This window comes from Hippocampus guttulatus, chromosome 16 (assembly GCF_054856545.1).
Source record: "Hippocampus guttulatus isolate MCC_2025c chromosome 16, RoL_Hgut_1.0, whole genome shotgun sequence".
Lineage (NCBI taxonomy): Eukaryota > Metazoa > Chordata > Actinopteri > Syngnathiformes > Syngnathidae > Hippocampus > Hippocampus guttulatus.
The window spans coordinates 5202074-5221894 of record NC_141276.1 but is presented as its reverse complement, the minus strand read 5'-3'; the positions used below and the strand labels follow the sequence as shown (position 1 = coordinate 5221894).

The 19821-nt window shown below is 46.3% G+C and overlaps 3 protein-coding genes across 3 annotated transcripts; 1 reads left to right on the top strand and 2 right to left on the bottom strand.

The window, feature by feature from the left end:
- Nucleotides 1–184: 184 nt before the first annotated feature.
- slc4a1a (solute carrier family 4 member 1a (Diego blood group)) lies at nt 185–8528 on the bottom strand. The gene is made up of 21 exons (XM_086132961.1): nt 8409–8528; nt 7281–7352; nt 7089–7147; nt 6500–6591; nt 6392–6438; nt 6152–6317; nt 5716–5851; nt 5454–5523; nt 5319–5361; nt 5066–5250; nt 4476–4683; nt 4212–4415; nt 3389–3537; nt 3107–3301; nt 2322–2555; nt 2165–2254; nt 1922–2094; nt 1592–1833; nt 1190–1359; nt 845–1018; nt 185–766 (listed from the first exon to the last, which is right to left on the bottom strand). The coding sequence occupies exons 2-21, from the start codon at nt 7305–7307 to the stop codon at nt 689–691; spliced, it is 2742 nt and encodes a 913-aa protein (XP_085989087.1). The 5' UTR covers nt 7308–7352; nt 8409–8528; the 3' UTR covers nt 185–688.
- Nucleotides 8529–11722: 3194 nt separating this feature from the next.
- LOC147192673 (migration and invasion enhancer 1-like) lies at nt 11723–14021 on the bottom strand. The gene is made up of 4 exons (XM_086132494.1): nt 13866–14021; nt 13634–13731; nt 13481–13557; nt 11723–12808 (listed from the first exon to the last, which is right to left on the bottom strand). Exons 1-4 carry the CDS (start codon nt 13895–13897, stop codon nt 12725–12727), a joined length of 291 nt encoding a protein of 96 aa, XP_085988620.1. The 5' UTR covers nt 13898–14021; the 3' UTR covers nt 11723–12724.
- Nucleotides 14022–15040: 1019 nt separating this feature from the next.
- Nucleotides 15041–18751, top strand: LOC147192672 (GTPase IMAP family member 8). The gene is made up of 4 exons (XM_086132496.1): nt 15041–15770; nt 16079–16789; nt 17038–17658; nt 17727–18751. Exons 1-4 carry the CDS (start codon nt 15041–15043, stop codon nt 18317–18319), a joined length of 2655 nt encoding a protein of 884 aa, XP_085988622.1. The 3' UTR covers nt 18320–18751.
- Nucleotides 18752–19821: the final 1070 nt, after the last annotated feature.

Here is a 19821-nt window from a genome sequence, read left to right as displayed (position 1 = left end):
TGAAATGTGCTGTTCTCAAAGTTCACTAACAATCTAAAGTACAACTTCAATAAAGCACAAACGTTGACGCCCGAGCGCACTGCTGTATTGTGTTTATACCGACGTTTAATTTAGTTATTAAAATCATTTTGTGTTTTATTGTAATATATTGTTTGCCATAAAATAAATGAATGCAAATCGGGAAAACATTTATCAGTTTATTCATGTTAAATCCTATGCATGTACAGACAGAGCGAAGCAAAACTTTCACGTATTAATGTTCTCTGTCAACCACATTCATTCACTTCAGATACAACAGGATATGTCTAAAATACAATGCTAACTTTTTGGACTTGACAGAAAATACCCTTAAATGACAACTTGACAAACCACCAACACAAAGCAAAAAAAAATAACTTCATAAGTGAATAATAAATATCCTGCTCACTTCAATTAAAAACAATCCATAGAATTTATATCACCTTTCAAAGGATAACAAATAAAATACATGCGAGAGAAAAATCTACATCTAAAAGAACCAATGCCACTTGTATCACTTGCAATGGTGAACCAAAGTAATGCCCAAGTTATGCTGCATGATAGGATGAAGCTTGAAATAGTGAGTTTTGAAAGATACCCCCCCCCCCACCCAAAAAAAAAAAAAAAAAAAGAATCACTGGCTATTTTTTTGAATTGAGGTTGTTTTCACTCATGGAAGTGGGGACTCAGTGTATACATCCTCACCAATGTCCTCCTCAATCTTCACCTTAGCATCATCCGCATCCAGCTGCAACACATATGAACATGTAAAACACATTTCTTTAACCTCATCTACAAATGATTTGGGACGGTCTGAAGAACTTACACATTTCATTTCCAGGTTCGTGAAGAGTGTGCCAGTCATGAACATGCGCAGTGGCACGGTGAGCAGCAGGATGAAGGGCAGTGCCAGGGAGAAGGGGCTCATCTTCACCACCCAGAGCACAGCCAAACACACCAGCTGGATCAGCGTGAAAAGGTGCATGCGCATCGTCGACACCTACGCAAACAACACGTCAGTAGACTGTTTTACATTTGACACCAAGTACCACCTAAAAACAAAACGTAGTCCTCCCAAGTACTGCCACTATGACCAACATTAAAATACAGTGGCATAGTAGGCCTATATGTTCAGAAAAAGAAGAGGAGTGACTTTCAAGAATGTCTATACCTTGGTGGCATAGGCGTCGGACGGGTGGTATTTTTTGGGTGTAATCAACAGAAGCATCCGATCCCACATTTGGATTCCGCTCAAGGAAGTGACACCCATGTAAAGGAAGATTCCGAACAGGGCCGTCATGGGGATCATCTTCAGTAAGGGCTCCATGTAAATAGAGACACCTGGAATGGAGAAATTTAGTATAAAATGTGATGGAAATTTTTACATGTATTACTTCAGTTGTGTCCCCTCAGTGAATCATGGGAGACTAACACAGTGTTTCATTAGATTACCAACAGGTTACTACAGTTTTTTTAAGGTGGGAAAAATCTGAACGCTTTGAAGGAAGAGGCCTGTGACCATTTGGCCGTCTCTCCAACTTTACTCTGTCTAAGATCAACCCCATGAACTTACCAACCAAGATGGCGACTAGAATGCCGCTGATCCGTTGCTCCACCACCTTCTCGATCTCGGGTTTGGGGCCCTTGGACATGACGGTGAGAGCATTGGCGTGCGTGACGGAGCGCACCGTGGCGGCGCTCAGCCACGGAACCCCAAAAATAGATGAGATGCCACCCATGGTGACCAGGAGGAGCAGGTCGAAATGAAAACCGGAACCTTTAACCATCTTCCTCTCCGGTTTGCTAACAATCAGCCTAGAGGAGGACGAAACAGCGACATTTCAACAACCATACAAAATCTTCCCCCAAAAAAACGTTGAAGTGCAGTTTGACTGTCACACACGTGGTAATCTGTGACTCGAGGAAGATGAGGATAAAGACAAGCAGTGCCGGTACGCAGGAGGCGGCCATCATCCAGATGGGGAAGGCCCCATGGGTAGGGGATCCCATAGGGTTGATAAACCAGCCACGGGCGGCGGGGTTGGTCACCTGGACACCTTTTGGTACGACCAGTTTCTGCAAGAGAGCGACGTACCTTCCTCACTAGTCCACACAACACGGAATACTGTACGCTTAAATCACTTACCTGAGTGTAAGTGTCCTCAATACTGACATCCACAGCAACCATGGCAAAAATGGCGATGGGGACCCCGAAATCTCCAATCAGGCGTCGCAGCTGTGACGAGAAGACCGGTCAGGAAAACGCCTCCAGACCAGATTTGAAGTCGGAGGCGGTGATTTACCCAACCCGGCAGGTAAGTGCCATTCTTGAACTGGCGCAGGAAGTAGGCTATGAAGAAGCAGCCCAACATAAGGCACAGGGATAACAGCGCCGTGTTGGGGAAGGGACCCTGGACTGGCACGTCCTGGATGACAACTATGCCGTTGGAAGTCTTGTTGTAGATGGTGTGATAGGGCCTCTCCAGGGTTGCGTTCAGTGTTTTGTAGTTCAGCGACAAAGGATGGTTCTTGAAAATCTGCGCAGGAGGCGACACCATAAGGTGAAGAGTTAGGCTTACAGGTGACGGTTTCAGCCATACGGCTAAAAGACGGCGATTAGAGGCTCCGGTGGTTTGGGGTCGAGGGTTAGAGATGAAGTAAGAATAGGTGAGGAGTTTAGTCAAGGTTATGAACAAGGATTAGAATTAAAGGTAAGGATTTGGTTAAGGGATGCTGGCTCGGGGGGGGGGGGGGGGCGTTCGGGTCAGGTTTAGTCATAGGAAAGGCATACGTGTACGTACATAAGGGTTCAGCGTGAGGGTGAAGGGTTAGAGATGGGAGAATGGATACGTTTAGGATCATGGTTACTGGCAAGGGTTCGGGTAAGGGTAAATAAATAAAGAGAAGTGGTTCAGGGTTTGACATGAGGATTAAGGGAAGGGTCATGGGTAAATGTGAGGAGTAAGGGACATGGACAAAGATGAGGGTTAAGCATCGAGGGTATAAATTCGGGGCGGTAGGCTGCTCGGCATCGTTGGACAAAAGGACGTTGAGATGATGAGAAGATGAGCGGGGAAAAGTGGGAAACCTTAAAGAGTTTACTGAAGGTCTCGTAGATGAAGATGAGCGAGATGAGGATGGAGAAGATTTCCTGGGTGAAGCGGGAGATGTAGCGCACCAGGAAGCTGCCTTCCACCGCCACGATGATCACCACGATCACGATGAGCCACATGCCCACCCAGACGCGACCCACAATGTACTCAAGCCCCCTGGTTTTGCAAAACTAAAAAGCACGGGATGGACAAAGCATCATCGGATGAGGACGAGGCACAAGGAGGCGATAATGCTACTCGTGGTGGTGGACTCGTACTACGTAAAAGGCCTCTTCAAAGAGCAACAGTGGTCCGGAAAAACCGAGCACCAGGACGGGCTGCGCGGCGAAGATGCAGAAAATGATGCCCTGGATGCTTGTGGAGATCATCAGCTCTGACACACCCATCATCTTCTCGGATTTATCGGCTAAGGCAAAGAAGAACGGTTAAATACCCTGTTCAGTGATTTAAAAAAATATATTTAGAATGTTCCATACGACAGCCTGTATGTGGACGGGGGATTCATGCCGGTGTGCCTGCTTTAGAGCATATTTGTTGTCACTCGAGCTCAGACTCGTAGCCAAACTCTGCATTTACTCTTTTTTACCGAGTCCCAAATCAAGTCCGCTGGGTCAATAGTTGTACTCGATGCCCGATGAACTAGGATCAATTTTCCGGGTTGTGGAATCGGTCGTTGTCAGCTGAGCGGCGTCAGCACATTTGGCGGACACGCACCCAGCATTTGAGAGCGGAGAGAAAGGCTTTATTTTTCACCATTTTTGAAGTCTCATTTTCTCAATGGTACATGTTGATTTTTCGTTCGAATTTGGCACGCTGCTAACAATCTTCTTCTCTGTGATGTCAAATCGAGAGGACATATTTGTTTTCACTTCAGAGGGATTTAGCAAAGTGAAATAGATACTGGACTAATGGGCCGTCCGGCACTGGGGCACACAGAGAGCATCAAGAAAAAATATTGGTCAGAAAAATCCTCCTCAGGTTCCAGGACCGGTGACCCAAACCCCCAAAACTACAAGTCTTCAATGTCAACCGGCACACCGAAAGACACCGCGTTACCCTTCGGGGTGCTAAAAGTCTTACCTAAAAGTCCTCCGAAGGTGATGGCTGGCGACAGGGCGGCAAAGTAGATGAAGATGATGGCGGCCATGACTTGAGGGTTGATGGCATCCGTGTAGTCGCTGACGTAGTGGCGGTATCGACGCTTGATGTCTTTGATCATACCGCCAAAAGGATACCCGGTGCGGGCCAGGGGGTCTTCTCTTGGCGGCTCCGGGGGTTTCGTAACTGGATGCGTCAAATTGACACTGAAGTTTGATGGTCAAGCCTTGTTAGACTTTGTCTTACCTTTAATTCTGTCACCAAAGGCCAGACGATTGTCGTTTGGGCGCAGTCGATCCTGCAGCATCTTCTTCTGGAACTTGATGACGGGCTCCAGCATCCCCATGTCTTGGATCTCCGTGGGGGGGATGACGATACTGCAATCCATGAAGTCGGCAATGGCGTTTGTCAGATCCTGTTCGGTCTGCGCCAGGAAAGCCTCCAGACAGAACACCTGTAGCGCAGCAAAGCGGAGAACGTTAACTCCCGTTACTCTTGTTGATATGATTGTTGTCGCGCCCATTGTTCTCTCGACCCGACCGAGGTCTCTCACACCCCTTGCCCGTTTTCACCCTCTTGTCTCTCAATCTTTCTATTCTCTCTCCATGTCAATCCAATCGGCAGCGAAAAAAGGTCACCCCGCAAAGTCTTGGTTCTGTCCGAGGTGTAGTTTTCCCAAATGCTTGCTCATATGGCCTCCAGTTGGTTGTCTTACACAGTCTATACTGTATACGAGTGTGTGTAAGGTGCCTCGAGATCATTTTTCTTCACGAATCGGCTTGAGTCGACTTCTTCGGAAATAATGAAGACGATTGCCGTTGTCACTTTTTCCTCACCCAGTCAGCCATCAGAGCGCCCATTGCGCGACCGCTCTCGCTGTAGTCCATGCCGCTCTGGCTCGGGCCCACCAGGACAAACACAAAGCGCACGGGGACAGGACATTCCATCGCAGAATCCATCACCACAGAGTCTCTCAGCCGGACGAAAGCCACCACCGGCTTCTCCAGAAGATCCAGGGCACCTTTGGGAAAAAAAATTCAGTTTGAGCTCTAAAAATCCAAATATTTGAATGTGCTGTGGTGATGATACCTGAGAGGACAATGGAGGCTTCCATGTTGTCAGAGTTGTCCCTCTGGAAAGACAAAAAAAAAAAAAGAAAAAAAAAGAAGCTTTGATGCGTGTGGTAATTTCGAAGTATGGGGCCGCCAAAATGAGGACTTATACCTTTGTAGAAACAGAGAAGGTCTGCATTTCGATGTCTCCTGAGGGGGACACCGCAGGTCTCTGAGACTGACTGGAGGGAAGAACATGAAGACTGATTTATTTTGCCTCTGACCCATTTTTCCTGTACAAAGGACTATTTGATTGTTAAACGCCACTGTATCTGATTGTCACAATGCCATTTAAAAAAAATGTCGTTTCACGTATCACGTACAGCAAGAAGACAACCGGCTCACAATTCATGGCAACCAGACAAGCTGCTTACCTGCGCTGCATGAGGAGGGCTCTCAGCAAAGAATCCCGATCGCTAGCTCGGATCTCATTCTTGTTGACGAGCGCGTCCACCACCTTCTCGGCGATAGATGACAAACTACTGGCGTTGAGGTCAAAGATGACGGCACCTGTGTGCATAACACCAATGTCAGAAAAAAAAAAGACCTCAATGGTAGCTAGATCATTCTGATCTATTTTATAAGCGTTTTGATCCCCTAAGAGGTCATGATGGTTCACTTTGAGAACACTCTTTTGAGAATTTTCTTTTTTGTGTAATCCAGTTTTTGAACATTCTAATCAACTTTTAGGACAATTTAGCTCATTTTAGGACATAATCTACTTCAAGTACATTTTGGATGTATTTTAAAGGCTTTTTTGATTGATTGATCATCTTCAGCCCCTCATTTATGAAGGCTGTCCAAAGTCACCTGTGCTCATAGTCTTGCGAAGCTGGATGAGACTCTTGAAGGTCAGGTAGGATGTGTGCGAAGCACCCCACTTCCCCGTGGCGGCATTGAAATTCTCCTCAAAGCCCACCCAGCGGCCCGTCTCCTGCCAGGTGTTTCCCCGGAGCTCGTTCAATTCAACGTACGCCTGCGGCCCAGAAGAGTCCGGTCAGGTAGTGAACAACAGCGGCTACAAACATGGTTTTAGGAGTACAGACTGACCTGAGCGTCTCCTCTGGTGGTGGCATTGGTGTTCAGGTTGAGGTTTGCTGAAAGAACCACATGGAAAATTAAAGAAAAAGTGACGAGAGGCAGCTGAGAGGAGCCTACCTCCTGATTCGCGGGGAATAATATATGTTTCAAGGGGCGTATCATCCACGTTCCTCCCGTTCTCCACATCACCACGGTCCGCTGGAGTCCTCCTGGTGGGGAGAAATGTAAACTTGCACTCAGTAACGCCACATGAGAACGATCGTGAGGAGGATGTGCTTGTCCCCTTTCTGAAAATTTGGGTCCACTTTAAACACATTCTGGTCAATTTTATGGACATCGTATTCCACTTTGACAATCTGGTCCGGTTTTAAGATACAGTGCTCCTCTTTTGAGTACTGTCCATCAAATAAGACATCAAGACGCTGCAATCCTCACTGTGGCCACACGAGGACATCTGTTTTCAAGCTTAACCTCAGCAACTAAGCTGTGCTTCACAACGGTGACCACAAGAGGGAAGCAAATCTCATTCTACCGTAGAAGGTTTGAGAAAATGCTCATTGCTGTCAGACTGTAGACATTCAACACAGCGCTGCTGACTATTTTCCCCGCCGTGTTCACAAATATTTCTGTCAATTGTAAGAGACTGCGTGTCGCGTGTAATTTATGAACGTTTGGTTATAGTGTTGCTAAGGACTCTGGGACTCACATTGTCAGAGGGGAGGGGAGGAATTCGGAATCACGGTCTTCATATGACATGTCACTGTCCTGTAAGGGAGGAGAAAGGATTTCATGAAGAGGTGGAGGGGGTCGGGGGGGGGGGGGGGGTTGTTTGAAATTTGGCCTATCAAACAGATTTTCATGTGAAATGATAGCCGCTGGTGACAAACAGAAAACCAACCTCGTCACAAGTGAATCTGTTATCCATTGCTGCGTTCTGGGTTGACACTCTCAGCTACTTTTTGTACATTACCTTTGAAGGACAAATGTGGGGAGGGGGGAGGGGGGGGGGGTGGTGGTGGTAAAAAAAAAAGTTAGCTTTATTGTTATTTGTGAAAGTGTCTATCAAGGCAATCACAATTTGAATATCAACGGTAAAACATCGGGGAGAAGTGAGGAGAACCTAAAGTCCCTCTAATTTGAAGTGCAGACTCATGGCACCGGACAGATAATCGGCCGTTAGGAAGAACTATGACTGTTCTATCTTTGAGTCACACCCGCTTGTCTTCTCTGTCCCCCTAAAGGACTTGAGTGCAGAAAAAGAAAAAAAACATTCGGCAATAAAAATAAAGTGCTGGGCCTACACCACTTAATTCAGAAGCCGCTGGACTTTCACACAAAAAATTAGCACTACGATGGATTTACAATCAAAAACAGTGGTTAAAAAAAATGGAGCCAATCTTTGGACCGTTAAACTTTGGTCAACTATTTTAGGGACTGAGTAGTAATCGGTGTTATATTAGAGACTATGGGTTAGAGACGGGGGCTATCGGTTAGGATGAGGACGATGAAGTGGGTGAAGTTTTGAATACAATGAATTAGGTTAGGATTAATGACGGGTTCGATTTTGTAAATATGAGCCAAGGACGAAGGGTGATGGACCATGCGTTGGCGTTAGGGAATAAAGTGTGAGGAATGATGGGATTATTTAAGAAGACGAAGGGTTAGTGAGTATAAGTGAGAAACAATGTCTTGAGGACGACGGGTTGGGGGAAACGACGACGGGATCGGGACGATGGGTGACTGACAGGACTATAAATGAGGGATAGTTTTAAAGACACTGATCCGCATCAGAATTTAACGACTACGGGTTCAGGTTAGGAATTGAGGGTCAGATATTTTGGGTTAGGACTATGAATTAGGATCAAAGGGTTAGAAACGATTGGTTAGGCACTCTGGATTTGTCGCCAAGGGTTAGTCTTATGGACCGCGTGTAAGTGTCGTATCAAGTTCGCATTATAAACTACATGACATAAAGTATAAATAAAAAAGTAGGTGGACCTTGATCCAGAGTAGACCACACCCCTACCTGCGTGCAGGTCCTCCTGCCCTGTTCTCCGGCAGCTGTAGGTGAACCGCGATGAAAATGAGCAGCGACCTCGGTGAGACCCCACGGTGAAGAGCGGGAACACCCAAAAGCAAAACTACGTCAAACTGGTAAAAGTGCCGTACCCCGCGGGCCGTCTGGTTACCTAGCAACCACACAAGGTCGGTGTAGATAAAACCCCCACGTGACCGCACGCGAGCGCTATCATTCAGGGACACCTTAACGTGGGGATATCCCAGCCCTAGTTGGACTACTCCGCCCTTGAGAAGCATGGCTGATGGCGCTACGTCTGACGCCATGATCTTCGCTGCTGGGGGTCTGTTGGTGGATTGGGGGGTTGGGGGGGTTACACAAGAGAGCACACATGGGGTAGAAATCATGTCAAAACATGTCATTTTGTTGACATCGTTGGGATTCCCCCAAGTTTACCAATCAGGTTAGGTTTAGAATGACAAACTATGGGCACGGGACGATGAGTTTTCAGTTGGAGGTATGCTTGGTGGCTTTAGGTTACGGTTGGGGACAAAGACTTCGGGACTGTGGTTGAGGTACGACAGGTTAGGGTTAGTATACTAACATTTAGGATTATAGACTGATGTGAATGGGACCAAGAATTCTGGTGAGCGACTAGGGATGATAGGTTAAGGAGCAAGGTTTGGGGATTTGGGGTTAAGTAAAGTGTTCCCAAGTGTTTCCTTAATCTAGAAGCCAGGATCCATCTGTGAAGAACTCGAGTCCAAACTAGTCTGGTGACCAGTTCTGTTCTATACCTGTGGAATAAAAAAATTAAGTTGATGCACATCCACTCATGCAAAACCGTTTGTAGTGGACCTCACCCACTAAGCGGATGGATTCCAGCCATGCTGGGGATGAGTGGATGTGGCCCGGGACCAAATGGACTCCTTCTGATGGTTTAATGCAAAAACACATGACAAAAAATAGATACCTAAAATATTTTTAGATGCTATTGCTGCTATTCAAAGAATGATAAATGTTGATCTGATGCAGGTATATAATTGCGGTCCATTCAAACTAATGTGCAGCATTTCCAACTGTTCAGTGAGTTGAGTTTGTACCTGAAAATTAATAGAGAGACAGCTAAGATATCCTTACTGTCCAGCGAAAAACATGTTCAGTGGGCCCCTTCAATACTTGACAGTTCGGCACCTGCGAATCACATATTTGCAGATTTCCCCCCCATTTTTTTTCATTCATTCATTCTCTGAACCACTGAACCTTGTTTGTTTGGGGTTTTTTTTGTATCCCAAAGAAGCACCGTTACTGATAATCAGCTGCCAATCATCAGTCCAAAGCATGAAAGGGGTTATCAAATGTCTGTCAGGGCCAGCTGCAGCCTTTTCAGTGTGAAAAGGTTCAAACAAAAAATAAATAAATAAAAATGAGAGGACGTCTTATGCGAGTCATGAGGACTGATGTCACTCGTGCTTAATCTGATTATATCGACGTCGGACACACTTGTATGGGAGACACTGGGACGTTCATTAGGTACGATCTTATGACTTGGGTGAAAATTGCGCCTTACTATTAAATGTTGCTGGATAAGTCAACCAAGTCTAAAGGGACAGGGCCAGAACAACAACAACAAAAAGTTTCAAGGACCTATGCCTGAACTCGAACAGTACGTTGGGAATTTTGGGAAAATTCCCCTCTGTAGTGGCCCCTTGGAACGTAGAAAATAAAATAAAATAATGATCTCCCCGACATCAGCTTCACCCACGAAACACAAAAGTGGATGGACATATCTTGTATAGAAGGATGCCCCCCACCAAAGTCTCAAGAAACCACGGTTGAAATGAATTTTTTGTTAAAAGCAGCCATTCCTTCAGTAGTGTCCCCTGTAAAATTAGGGGGGAAAAAAATCAGCCTCTTCCAACAATTTCACTGATTGAACACAAACTGTGTGGACATGCCTTTCAAAAAAAGGCCACACAAAAAAAGTCTCAGGGGCCATGCCCGAAATTGAAGACCAAGTTGGCCATTTTGGTTTGAAGCAGCCATTCTGGACAAATTCCAGGGCTCATACTTGGGACATGATTCCAGTCAGAAAAGAAAAAGTTGGACACAGGAGAATTATCTTCCTGGGAAACAAGTAGCAAGCATAGCAAGGAACGGCCCCCTTGAGAAACACCCAGTTTACTGGTCATCAACTGATAGGCGTCGTCTTGGTCTCATGATGTCAAAATGTGAACAGCATGATCGAAAGGACTAAAGGTTAAGGGGTGGAAATGTTGTGATATTTGAACAAAACACTTGGAAGTTAACCCACCAAAACACCTTAAACTTTGAAGACTAAATTTAATGTTTACCAAAACATGAACATGCTAAGTTACGATAAACGTACGGCGAAGTCGCAGCATGCGCGAGCATCGGTCTTATCGTCGTCATCAGCTTTCGCCAGCTATCTGCTGACTCCACGCACGCGACAGTCAGACACGCCCTGACCCCATAAAGACACTTTTTAAACGTATAGCATGGGAACAGTGAGTATTGATCGTCTTTGGAAGAGCACATTGTGACCGGGCGTCATTGAAGAGTAAATAACCAGTCCTAACAACACAACTAAGCATTGGGCCAATGTTACGTAAAAGCCACTTTGGCCGTGGTACTCGTCATCATTTAAATATTTTCTCTTTCTGTATGGCTGGTCCAAAAGGAAACCCCCCCACCCCCCAAGTGGTCCGTGTGCATCTCACTCAATAGTTTAATTTTCCTTCAAATGGTGTGACAATTTTGAAGTTGTCTGTTAGGAATGCCGTGAATACATTTCCCCTATTGGCATATTTATGGGTGATTTGTGATTTTAAAAAAAATTGATTTCTCAATATTTTTTATTTTTAGATTTTTTTTTTTTTTTAAAGTCCTGCAATTGACTGGCAACCCGTCCGGAGTGTACACCGCCCTCTATTCAAAAGTCAGTCGGAATTGGCTGCAGCTCACTTGAGACCCTAATTTTTATTTTAACGTTTGACTGAACTGACAGATTAATGTGCAATTTCTACATAGGTCTTATAGATTCAACACAATATAAGCATTTTTTAAAATCTGTACGTTAAATCACATTTTTTATTTAGTTGGATTTTTCAATATGAAATGTACAAGTTGCAATTTGATAACATTTGCAAAGCCTGACTTAGGTTTAAAAACAATGTCAACACACCATCTGTATTTTTTTGTAGCTATTAGATTTTTGTTTTCTTGTAAGTCTAATGTCTGAGATCAGTGTTTCCCAACATTTATTGAGCCAAGGCTCAAGAAAAAAAAATCACAAAATAAAATTCTCCTTCAAAGCATTTATTTGCAGAAAATGGTCAGAATTCCCCCAAGGTTTTTTTTCTGCACAGCAATTGCAATTACAGTACATACAATATTTCTTTTTTTGGAATTCAATTCATCACGTTGCTCCTTAGTTTCCCAGTAAATGCAGTTTCCTTTTTTCGGTTTGTGTCTCACGTGGAAAAGATGACATTCATGCAATTATTTTGAAAGCAGAAATGAGTTTGGATAGATTTCAAATCTAAAATGTAATACCGAGAAAATTTTTTAAAGCACAAACTAGACAGGTATTTATTTGACTGTCACCCTAGCGCCCCCTAGAGTGAACACTGGATTTTACACTGTGTAATGGTGTTACACTAATCTAATCTAATCAAGCAGATTCATGGATGAATAGATACGAGCTCAAATAATTTTTATGCCAGGAACGCACGTCTCCCTGTCTCCAGTTGCTGGGACGCTGAACTACGGTAAAACATGTTTACACGAGAGGAATGGTCTCCAAGGCTGTTGAGTCAACGTCTGTCCCTCAAGGAAATCAGAGTGTAAACAGTATTGCGAGCAGATATTTTATTCAACTAATCCAATTAAATCACCTCCCAAACAAAAGTACAGTATCAGTAAACCGTTATTTAAAAAGGGGGGAAAAAAACATGCTCACGACTTATGACTGATCTTGCATTCATCAAAACAAAACCTCCCCATCGACCGCTCCTGGCGAGCTGCAGAACCGGCGGGCACGTGAATTCATCGTAGCACAGCCGCGTGGCTTATTTTGAGGCGGCGCTAGTCATTAATGGCCCAGCAGTTCGGCGTCAAGGACGAACAAGGGGGAGGCGAACGGGACTATCCCCAACAGCTGATTTGTATTTTTTTGCCATTAAATTACCATCATCACCCCCCCCCCCCCCACACACACACACACACTTCAATCTGGACACTGTTGGGGTTCAATCTGGACACTGTTGGGGAAAGCCAGCTTTGTTCAATTCACACCTGTTTGTCTACATGATGACACATGGCGCTTGGCTCTTGGTGATCTTTGTCAGAGGTTTGCCTTCTTGAGCTTTCTGGATGACTTCCATTACCTGGATAAGTGCAGGATTAAGACAAAAACAAACAAACAAAAAAGTTACAAACCTACTTTTTTGTTGTTGTTTTGAATTATGAGAGGTTCTTTGAATATTTGAAGCCGAAAGAGCAAGAAACCCAACATATTATGGGCCTTATTTTGGTGCCGAGAGCAAGTCTAGCGCCAGTGACAGCCATGTTCGATCCTGGTTTTGCACTCAAGTCAAAATCAGGCAAGTTTATGTGGTGTTTTCATAACTGGATTGACGTCTTATTAAAGATGACCGAAATTCAGCCATTTCTGTTTACTTCGGGTAATTATTTTCAATAGTGAAAAGTACAAAAACAAACAAATCAATATCCATTGATATCCACCAATATGAGATGCAGTGTGCGATATACTTTGATCATATCTCATCAATGAGCAAATATATTAAATATGCACCACGTTTCGCCTCTCGGGGCATCATCAGACTACGAGTGGTTGCATATTTATTAAATTTGCTCAGCTGTTTTATACAGCTATTTTGTGCAGATCTGAGTTCATTACGGCATAAGCGTAGATTGACAGACTACGGCACATTCAGACTTGCGTGCGTACGTACGTAAATATTTGGGTTACGTCGATGTAGTTGGTCGGAAGCTAGCAGTGTGCATTGCGTAAAAAAAAGGGGCTCAAAACTACTTACGTCATCCTCATATGGGAATCCTCCGAGCTCCAGTTTCGAGAAAACCAGCTGCCCGTTGATTTCAATCTCAAAGCTGGCTATAAAAGACAGATCGTAAGACTTTTAAACAGATCTCAGACCACATTTTAGATTACTGTGGCATTTATGATTTACCTTTCCGGCCAACGAAGCCCGACACATCCGCATCGGGAAACTCACCCTTGACGACTTGGGCAAGCTCCCGATAACGGGGCTCGTAGCCTCACTTGCCACTGGAGATGATGGAGAAATTCGGTTAAGCTCAGAAGTTAGCCACACACAACAAAAGCAGTAGTTTTACAGCCTTCTGTAGGCGATAGCAGCTTACAAACACAAAATAAAATGTATGATAATGTTGAACGGTTACCAGTATTCCACTCGTATTGTCACCACTCCCATTTTTTCTGTTGCAGGCGGAGAGAACGTTAGGCGTCGCGACAAAAATATGACGGCGGATAGTCGTTCAGCTACTTCACATAAAAGATCCTCACGAATGGGCGGGGCTATGGGACGCAAACGCGTAGATCACGCGAGAGGGACGACTCAGTTACCCGGAAGCTCGACTTTTACACATTTCCTACGTTTGGTTCACAACTTTGCTGCGTTTCAAATGATAAAGTCGCGTATGCGTTTTTGAGGTTTGTTGCAACAATTAGATGACAATAGCACACGTAACTCTCAGAAAAAACGACTCCACTCTCATTCCTTCGACACCTGCTCACTCTGTGCTCCACCAATCACACATCACTCTCGCGAAATGTGTCTTCAAGGACCCCCGGAATTTCGAAAAACGAACATCATCAAAGTTAACGACAGATCTAACGCCTATCCCAGTCCGTCAATGTGTAATTAATTCGATGACTTTACGTTCTATTTATGTTTGACTCTATTTTTATATTCACCCCTTACTCGTGGGTGAGGTTTTTTCTTTTATTGTAGTTGTTCTTTTATTATTATTATTATTATTTATTATTATTATATATGGACATTTCAGGCCACATTTGTGGGTTAGATTCGAGTTGTAGTCAAATTTGCACCAACTGTTTTCTGGAATGAAATGTCTTGAGATGAACCCTGGATGCAAAATGAAAAGTTGAAGACGACTTGTCTCCATGCTGCCAAAAGGTGTGTATGTGGTCATTTCTGGTGACCTTCAGACCTCCATAAAGGCATAAAATTGAGAATGTTGATATCTGGTTGAACATATTGCAGTTTAGCTCACATGTTTCCAGAGACAACGTGACATTTTTAGAAGTTAAAGAATGCAAATGCAATGGCAAGCAGCGAACAATCAGCAGGTAAGTCAAATTCCGTGCCTATGTAAGAATGTTCATAATAATCTAATGTCAAAAAAGTTGCTGTCAATAGCTGCCAAGTGCGGAGCCTCCTGTGTGTAAATGTAACACCTACTCGAGTTACTAAAAATGATTCTTTCTTCTACAGCTAATGACTCCTTAAATAAGCCCGAGCTCCGAAAATGAGCAGTAAGCGTTCCCATTTCTATTTGAATGAATGTAAAGTTTTTAAATTCAACATCTACCTATGGTACCAAAAATGCTTCCTTCCCGACTGTGTTTTGTCTGCGTCTTAGTGGATGGCTGGCGTACTTCCCACTTGAAGCTAGTCCTCCTCGGAGGTAGGAACTCGGGAAAGAGCTCCCTGGGGAACCTCCTCCTGGGAAAAGATGAGTTCATTACCAAGGAGAGGACGTCGTGCTTGCGGCGGGTGGTCCAGGTGGCCGGGCGCTGGCTGACGGTGGTGGACACGCCCGGCTGGTGGTGTGACTTCGGCGTGGACGACACCCCCTGCATGGTGCGCCGGGAGATCCGGCGGAGTGTCGCCATGTGCTCTCCGGGACCCCACGTTTTCCTGGTGGTCGTCAAAGATGGCTCGCACTTCACGGAGAAACGCCGCCGCGCCCTGGAGGAGCACATGGGCCTGCTGGGGCCCCGGGTGTGGCAACACAGCTTGGTGGTCTTCACCTCGCTAGGCTGGCCCCGGCTGAATTCAGACCAGGAGGTCCTGGGGTCGGAGGCTTTGGGTTGGCTGAGGAATCAGTGCGGACAGAGGTGTCACCTCATTGACTTGAGCGATGGAAGTCGAGCCTCGGAGCTCATGGAGAAAATCCAGAGATTGGTTGTTGCCAATGGAAACGGAGTGTTTGAGATGGAGGAGAGCGTATGCAGTGCCATAGCGGAGGAGAAGAGACGTGTGGAAGAGGACGCCCGCGCCAGGTTTTTGAACATGAAAACTCACAGAGCCTTTATGAGAGGTAAGGATCTCAAAGTAGGGTTTCAAACCAGGCTCCAAGGGGAAGAAGGCAAGCTTAGGGTTTCACAGTAAGATTCCAAGTCAGGGTTGGGGTTTCAAAGTAGTGTTTAAAGCCAGGCTTTGGGTTTTAAAAAAAGATTTAGGGTTTCAATCCAGGGTTGTGGTTTCAAAAAAAAGATGAGAGCTTTAAATTAGGATTTCAAGACAAGAGTCAAGGTTTCAAATCAGTCTGCTTAGCGATTGTTGCAAATAAGGTTTGAAGACAGGATTCGTTTTCAGACTTTCAAGTATTGCATCAAACATTTCCAGAGCTGGCTCGCCCTCTGCCTGACATGAGGATCGTCTTACTGGGAGCTAAAGGTTCTGGAAAGACGTCTTCTCTGAACACCATCCTGGGCTGGGACCAAGGACGGCGGTCCCCGGGCAGGACGGCTCGCTGCGCGGTGGGACAAGGTGCGGTCTTCGGGAGGCAGTTGACGGTGGTGGACACGCCCGGCTGGTGGATGAACTTCTTCGGTCACGAGACCGCCGCCTTCGACCGCCGTCAGATCCGGCTCAGTCCGTCCTTATGCGCCTCGGGGCCCCACGCATTCCTGTTGGTGGTGCGGCCGGACCGCGCCTTCTCAGAGACCTACCGGCGGGCGGTGCAGGATCACCTGGAGCTGCTGGGTGGGGACGTCTGGAGCCGGGTCATGCTGCTGTTCAGCTTCGGCGACTGGCTGGGCGAGACGGCCGCCGAACGTCACGTGGAGAGCGAGGGCGAGCCGCTGCGGTGGCTGGCCGAGCGCTGTGAGAATCGAACCCACGTGCTCAACAACCGGACTGCCGGTGATGGATTCCAGGTTAGGGAACTGCTGGGGAAGATCGAGGAGATGGTGGCGGGCTGTGGCGTCGGACATTGGCGGGCGGTGGGAGAAGAGGAGGATCGGCTGGAGATGACGATGAGGGTGGAGGAGGCGAGAGCTGCGGAGCGGAAGATGAAGATGGAGCAGCAGAGGAGGGACACCAGGAGGCACCTTGGTGAGACATGTGAAACGCTGTATTATACTGCCCCATAGTGGCCAAGTCAGGAATACCAGATTTTTTTTTTACATTTAGATTCTGACCTTGAATTTTTGCTCGCAAGTCACAGCAAAAAAATTGTCAACCGATGGCTCCTATCTTAAAATACTTCCTAGCTGGGTCACGCGTATCACAAGGTTGGTTTCAAGAACCCTATTCGATAGTGATTATTTTGACTCACTCAAAGCAGCTTTTTGATGTTCCAGACAAGTCCGGTCGCCTCCCTGAAGTGACGCTCGTTTTGGTGGGTGGCAGCAAAACAGGCAAGAGCTCGTGCGGCAACACGGTGTTGGGCCATGACTGCTTCCGTGCCGACCGCCCGACCACCTCCTGCGTCCTCGGATGGGCTCGCGTGGACGACCAGGTGGTGAGAGTACTGGACACACCGGGCGGCTTTTCTCAAACTGCGGACTTCCTAAAGGGGGCGCCATCCTGCGCAGCGCTGGTGGTGGTCAACGCCAGCGCCGCCTTCACCGACCTCCAAGGAGAAGCATTCGAGGCTCAGTTGGGAGGGCTCTGGGCCAGGGCCGTGGTGGTGTTCAGCCACGGCGACTGGCTGGGCGACACGGGAATCGAACAACGGCTGGAGAGTGAGGGGCCGGCGCTGAGGGGGCTGGTGGATAAGTGCGGGAACAGGTACCACGTGTTGGACAACAAACGGCGAGGAGATGGCTCGCAGGTGCGACAGCTAATGCAACAGGTGGAGAGCATGCTGGCGGCGGAGTCTCTCGTGACTGCAGCATCATCTGCCCTGCCTCGCCACACGACTGCCATTGTGTGCAAGAATCCAAGTTTGATGCCCAATGACCATCAGCTATCAAATCACTGTGAGTACTTTGAACTCAACAGCAACATTTATGAGTCACATCCACCTCACAAACTTTCTACTTTGCAGTGAATTGCAGGGGGCCTTCCGCCGAGCCTCTCAGTGAGTCCACCAGTGAGTGTCCCTCAGTGGACTTGAGTGAGTCTTCATCATCTGACAAACAAGTTGCGCTTCCGTCCGCCGCATGGAGCAGGGGGAATGCCACTTCCCGTTTGCTGGCTGTGCTTCAGGACAGATTGCAATCTTTAAGAGTCAACATACCAGCAGCATGCTTCCACGTTGACCAAGCCAGATTTCCCATGATGCTCCTGGTGCTGCCACCAGCCCGCCAGGGGCCGCGTCGCGCCAGACACGTTCGCCCGCAGCGCTCCATCTGCAGCCAGAGTGTAGACTGGAGCAGCTTGGAGGATCTGGAGGCCTTTATCGACTCGTATTTTGACACACTGGCGGAGTGGGAGGCCTTGACGCCACCCCCGCCTCCGCCCTGGACAGAGGACGCCGCCCCACGGTCGGGAGAGCTTCTGCTTTCGTCCATTGAGAGGAAGCTCTCCAAGCTGGACGTGCTGGAGGAGATCCGGGAGGACCTGGCGAAGGTGCGGAGGAGCCTGGAGCTCAGCTGGAAGGTCATGCAAGAGATCAGATGCAAAAATAAACACCAGTGAAAGACCCTCTGCGGACACAACATTAGGTATCTGTTATATAGCATATCGTATCAGCAAAATCATTTTTGAACAGGCAGATTTTTACGACACCTGTTATGGCTCATCAAGATGATGAGCATGAACATTTGTTTCCACCAGGGGGTGCTGTTGCATAGGTAGTCCAATCATCGGCCTTCTGCTCACGTGGTACGATGAACATGCTTAAATTTAACATGATCAAATATGACAAGTTGATACAAAGACAGCTGGCATCGATTTACAATTATTACAGCTTTCATTTGGGATTGTGGGGATATACATTTTACCCACACACATTAAGTGGGGGAAAAAATTATGAAAATAAGACTGCATCTTGCAGACATTAGCGTGTGGTTTTCCATAAGGACACACACAAACTATGCATTGTTGTCAGACTAATGTATGTATTGTAGATTGAGGATTTATGTCAAAACCCATTCTGAATCTATTGGGTAATTTCAACCTCAGGAAACGGTAAATGCACTTGTGATCTCCCACTGAACATAATAAATATAGTTATTGCATCTTCTTTGAATTAAATAACAACATGACTAAATACTTGAGATGCTTTTCAGGGTGAATAGTACAAGTATTAGCTTAACATTGCTAAGCTAAGCGCCACCAACAAAATGGATGACACAATTCCAGGACGGACTGGACAATAATGGCAAACTCAGAGATGCGACACACATACACACACCCACACACTTTTGTCATCATCATAGTTCCATTTCCCATTACTCGGGCATCTTGTCTTTTTCCCATCTCCCCGCGTTCCCAATGTCCCTGCGGGTCTATATTCATCCCCCTTAAATCACATCTCAGCGCCCAGCTCTTCCTTACACAATCTCAACCCCTCCCTACCCCCTCGTTAGGGTGGTCCCACTGCCTGGAGCGAGTGTAGGAGGGATGAATCTCCCCTCGCTTTAGTCTCTCCACAGAGGTTCCCTGCTACTTCTCAGTCTCCATTAAAAAGCGGGACAATGCAGCAGCAAACTGCTGATTCCCCTGCTCCCTGGACAGTTGGGGGAAAAAAATTAGCTCAGAATAGCAGTTTGACTGATCAACACAGAATTGTGTATTATAACAGGATGTGCAAAAAAAGTGTCAATGACACATGCCTGGAATTGAACAGGAAGTCAAGACATTTTGTTTTGTGGCAGCCATCTTGGTCAAATTCCCTCTGTAGTACTCCTTGGAAAGTGAGGAAAAAAACGGCACCCGACACTGGTTGGCTTGATCGACACAAAATTCGGTAAACAAAAATGTGTCGCGGTCCCATGCGCGGTGCATAAGAAGTTAGCCTCAGCCATTTTTGTGTGAAATAGCCATTTGTTGCAAATCCCAGAGCGCATAGCCTACTTTGATAAACTGCTTGGGAATTAGCACAAACCATCCCAAAGTGTCCAGTGTAGAAGGGTGACACTTTTTACCAAGCGATCGAATACGGGCAGAGCATGGTGTCAAAGTTTAAGGACCATTTT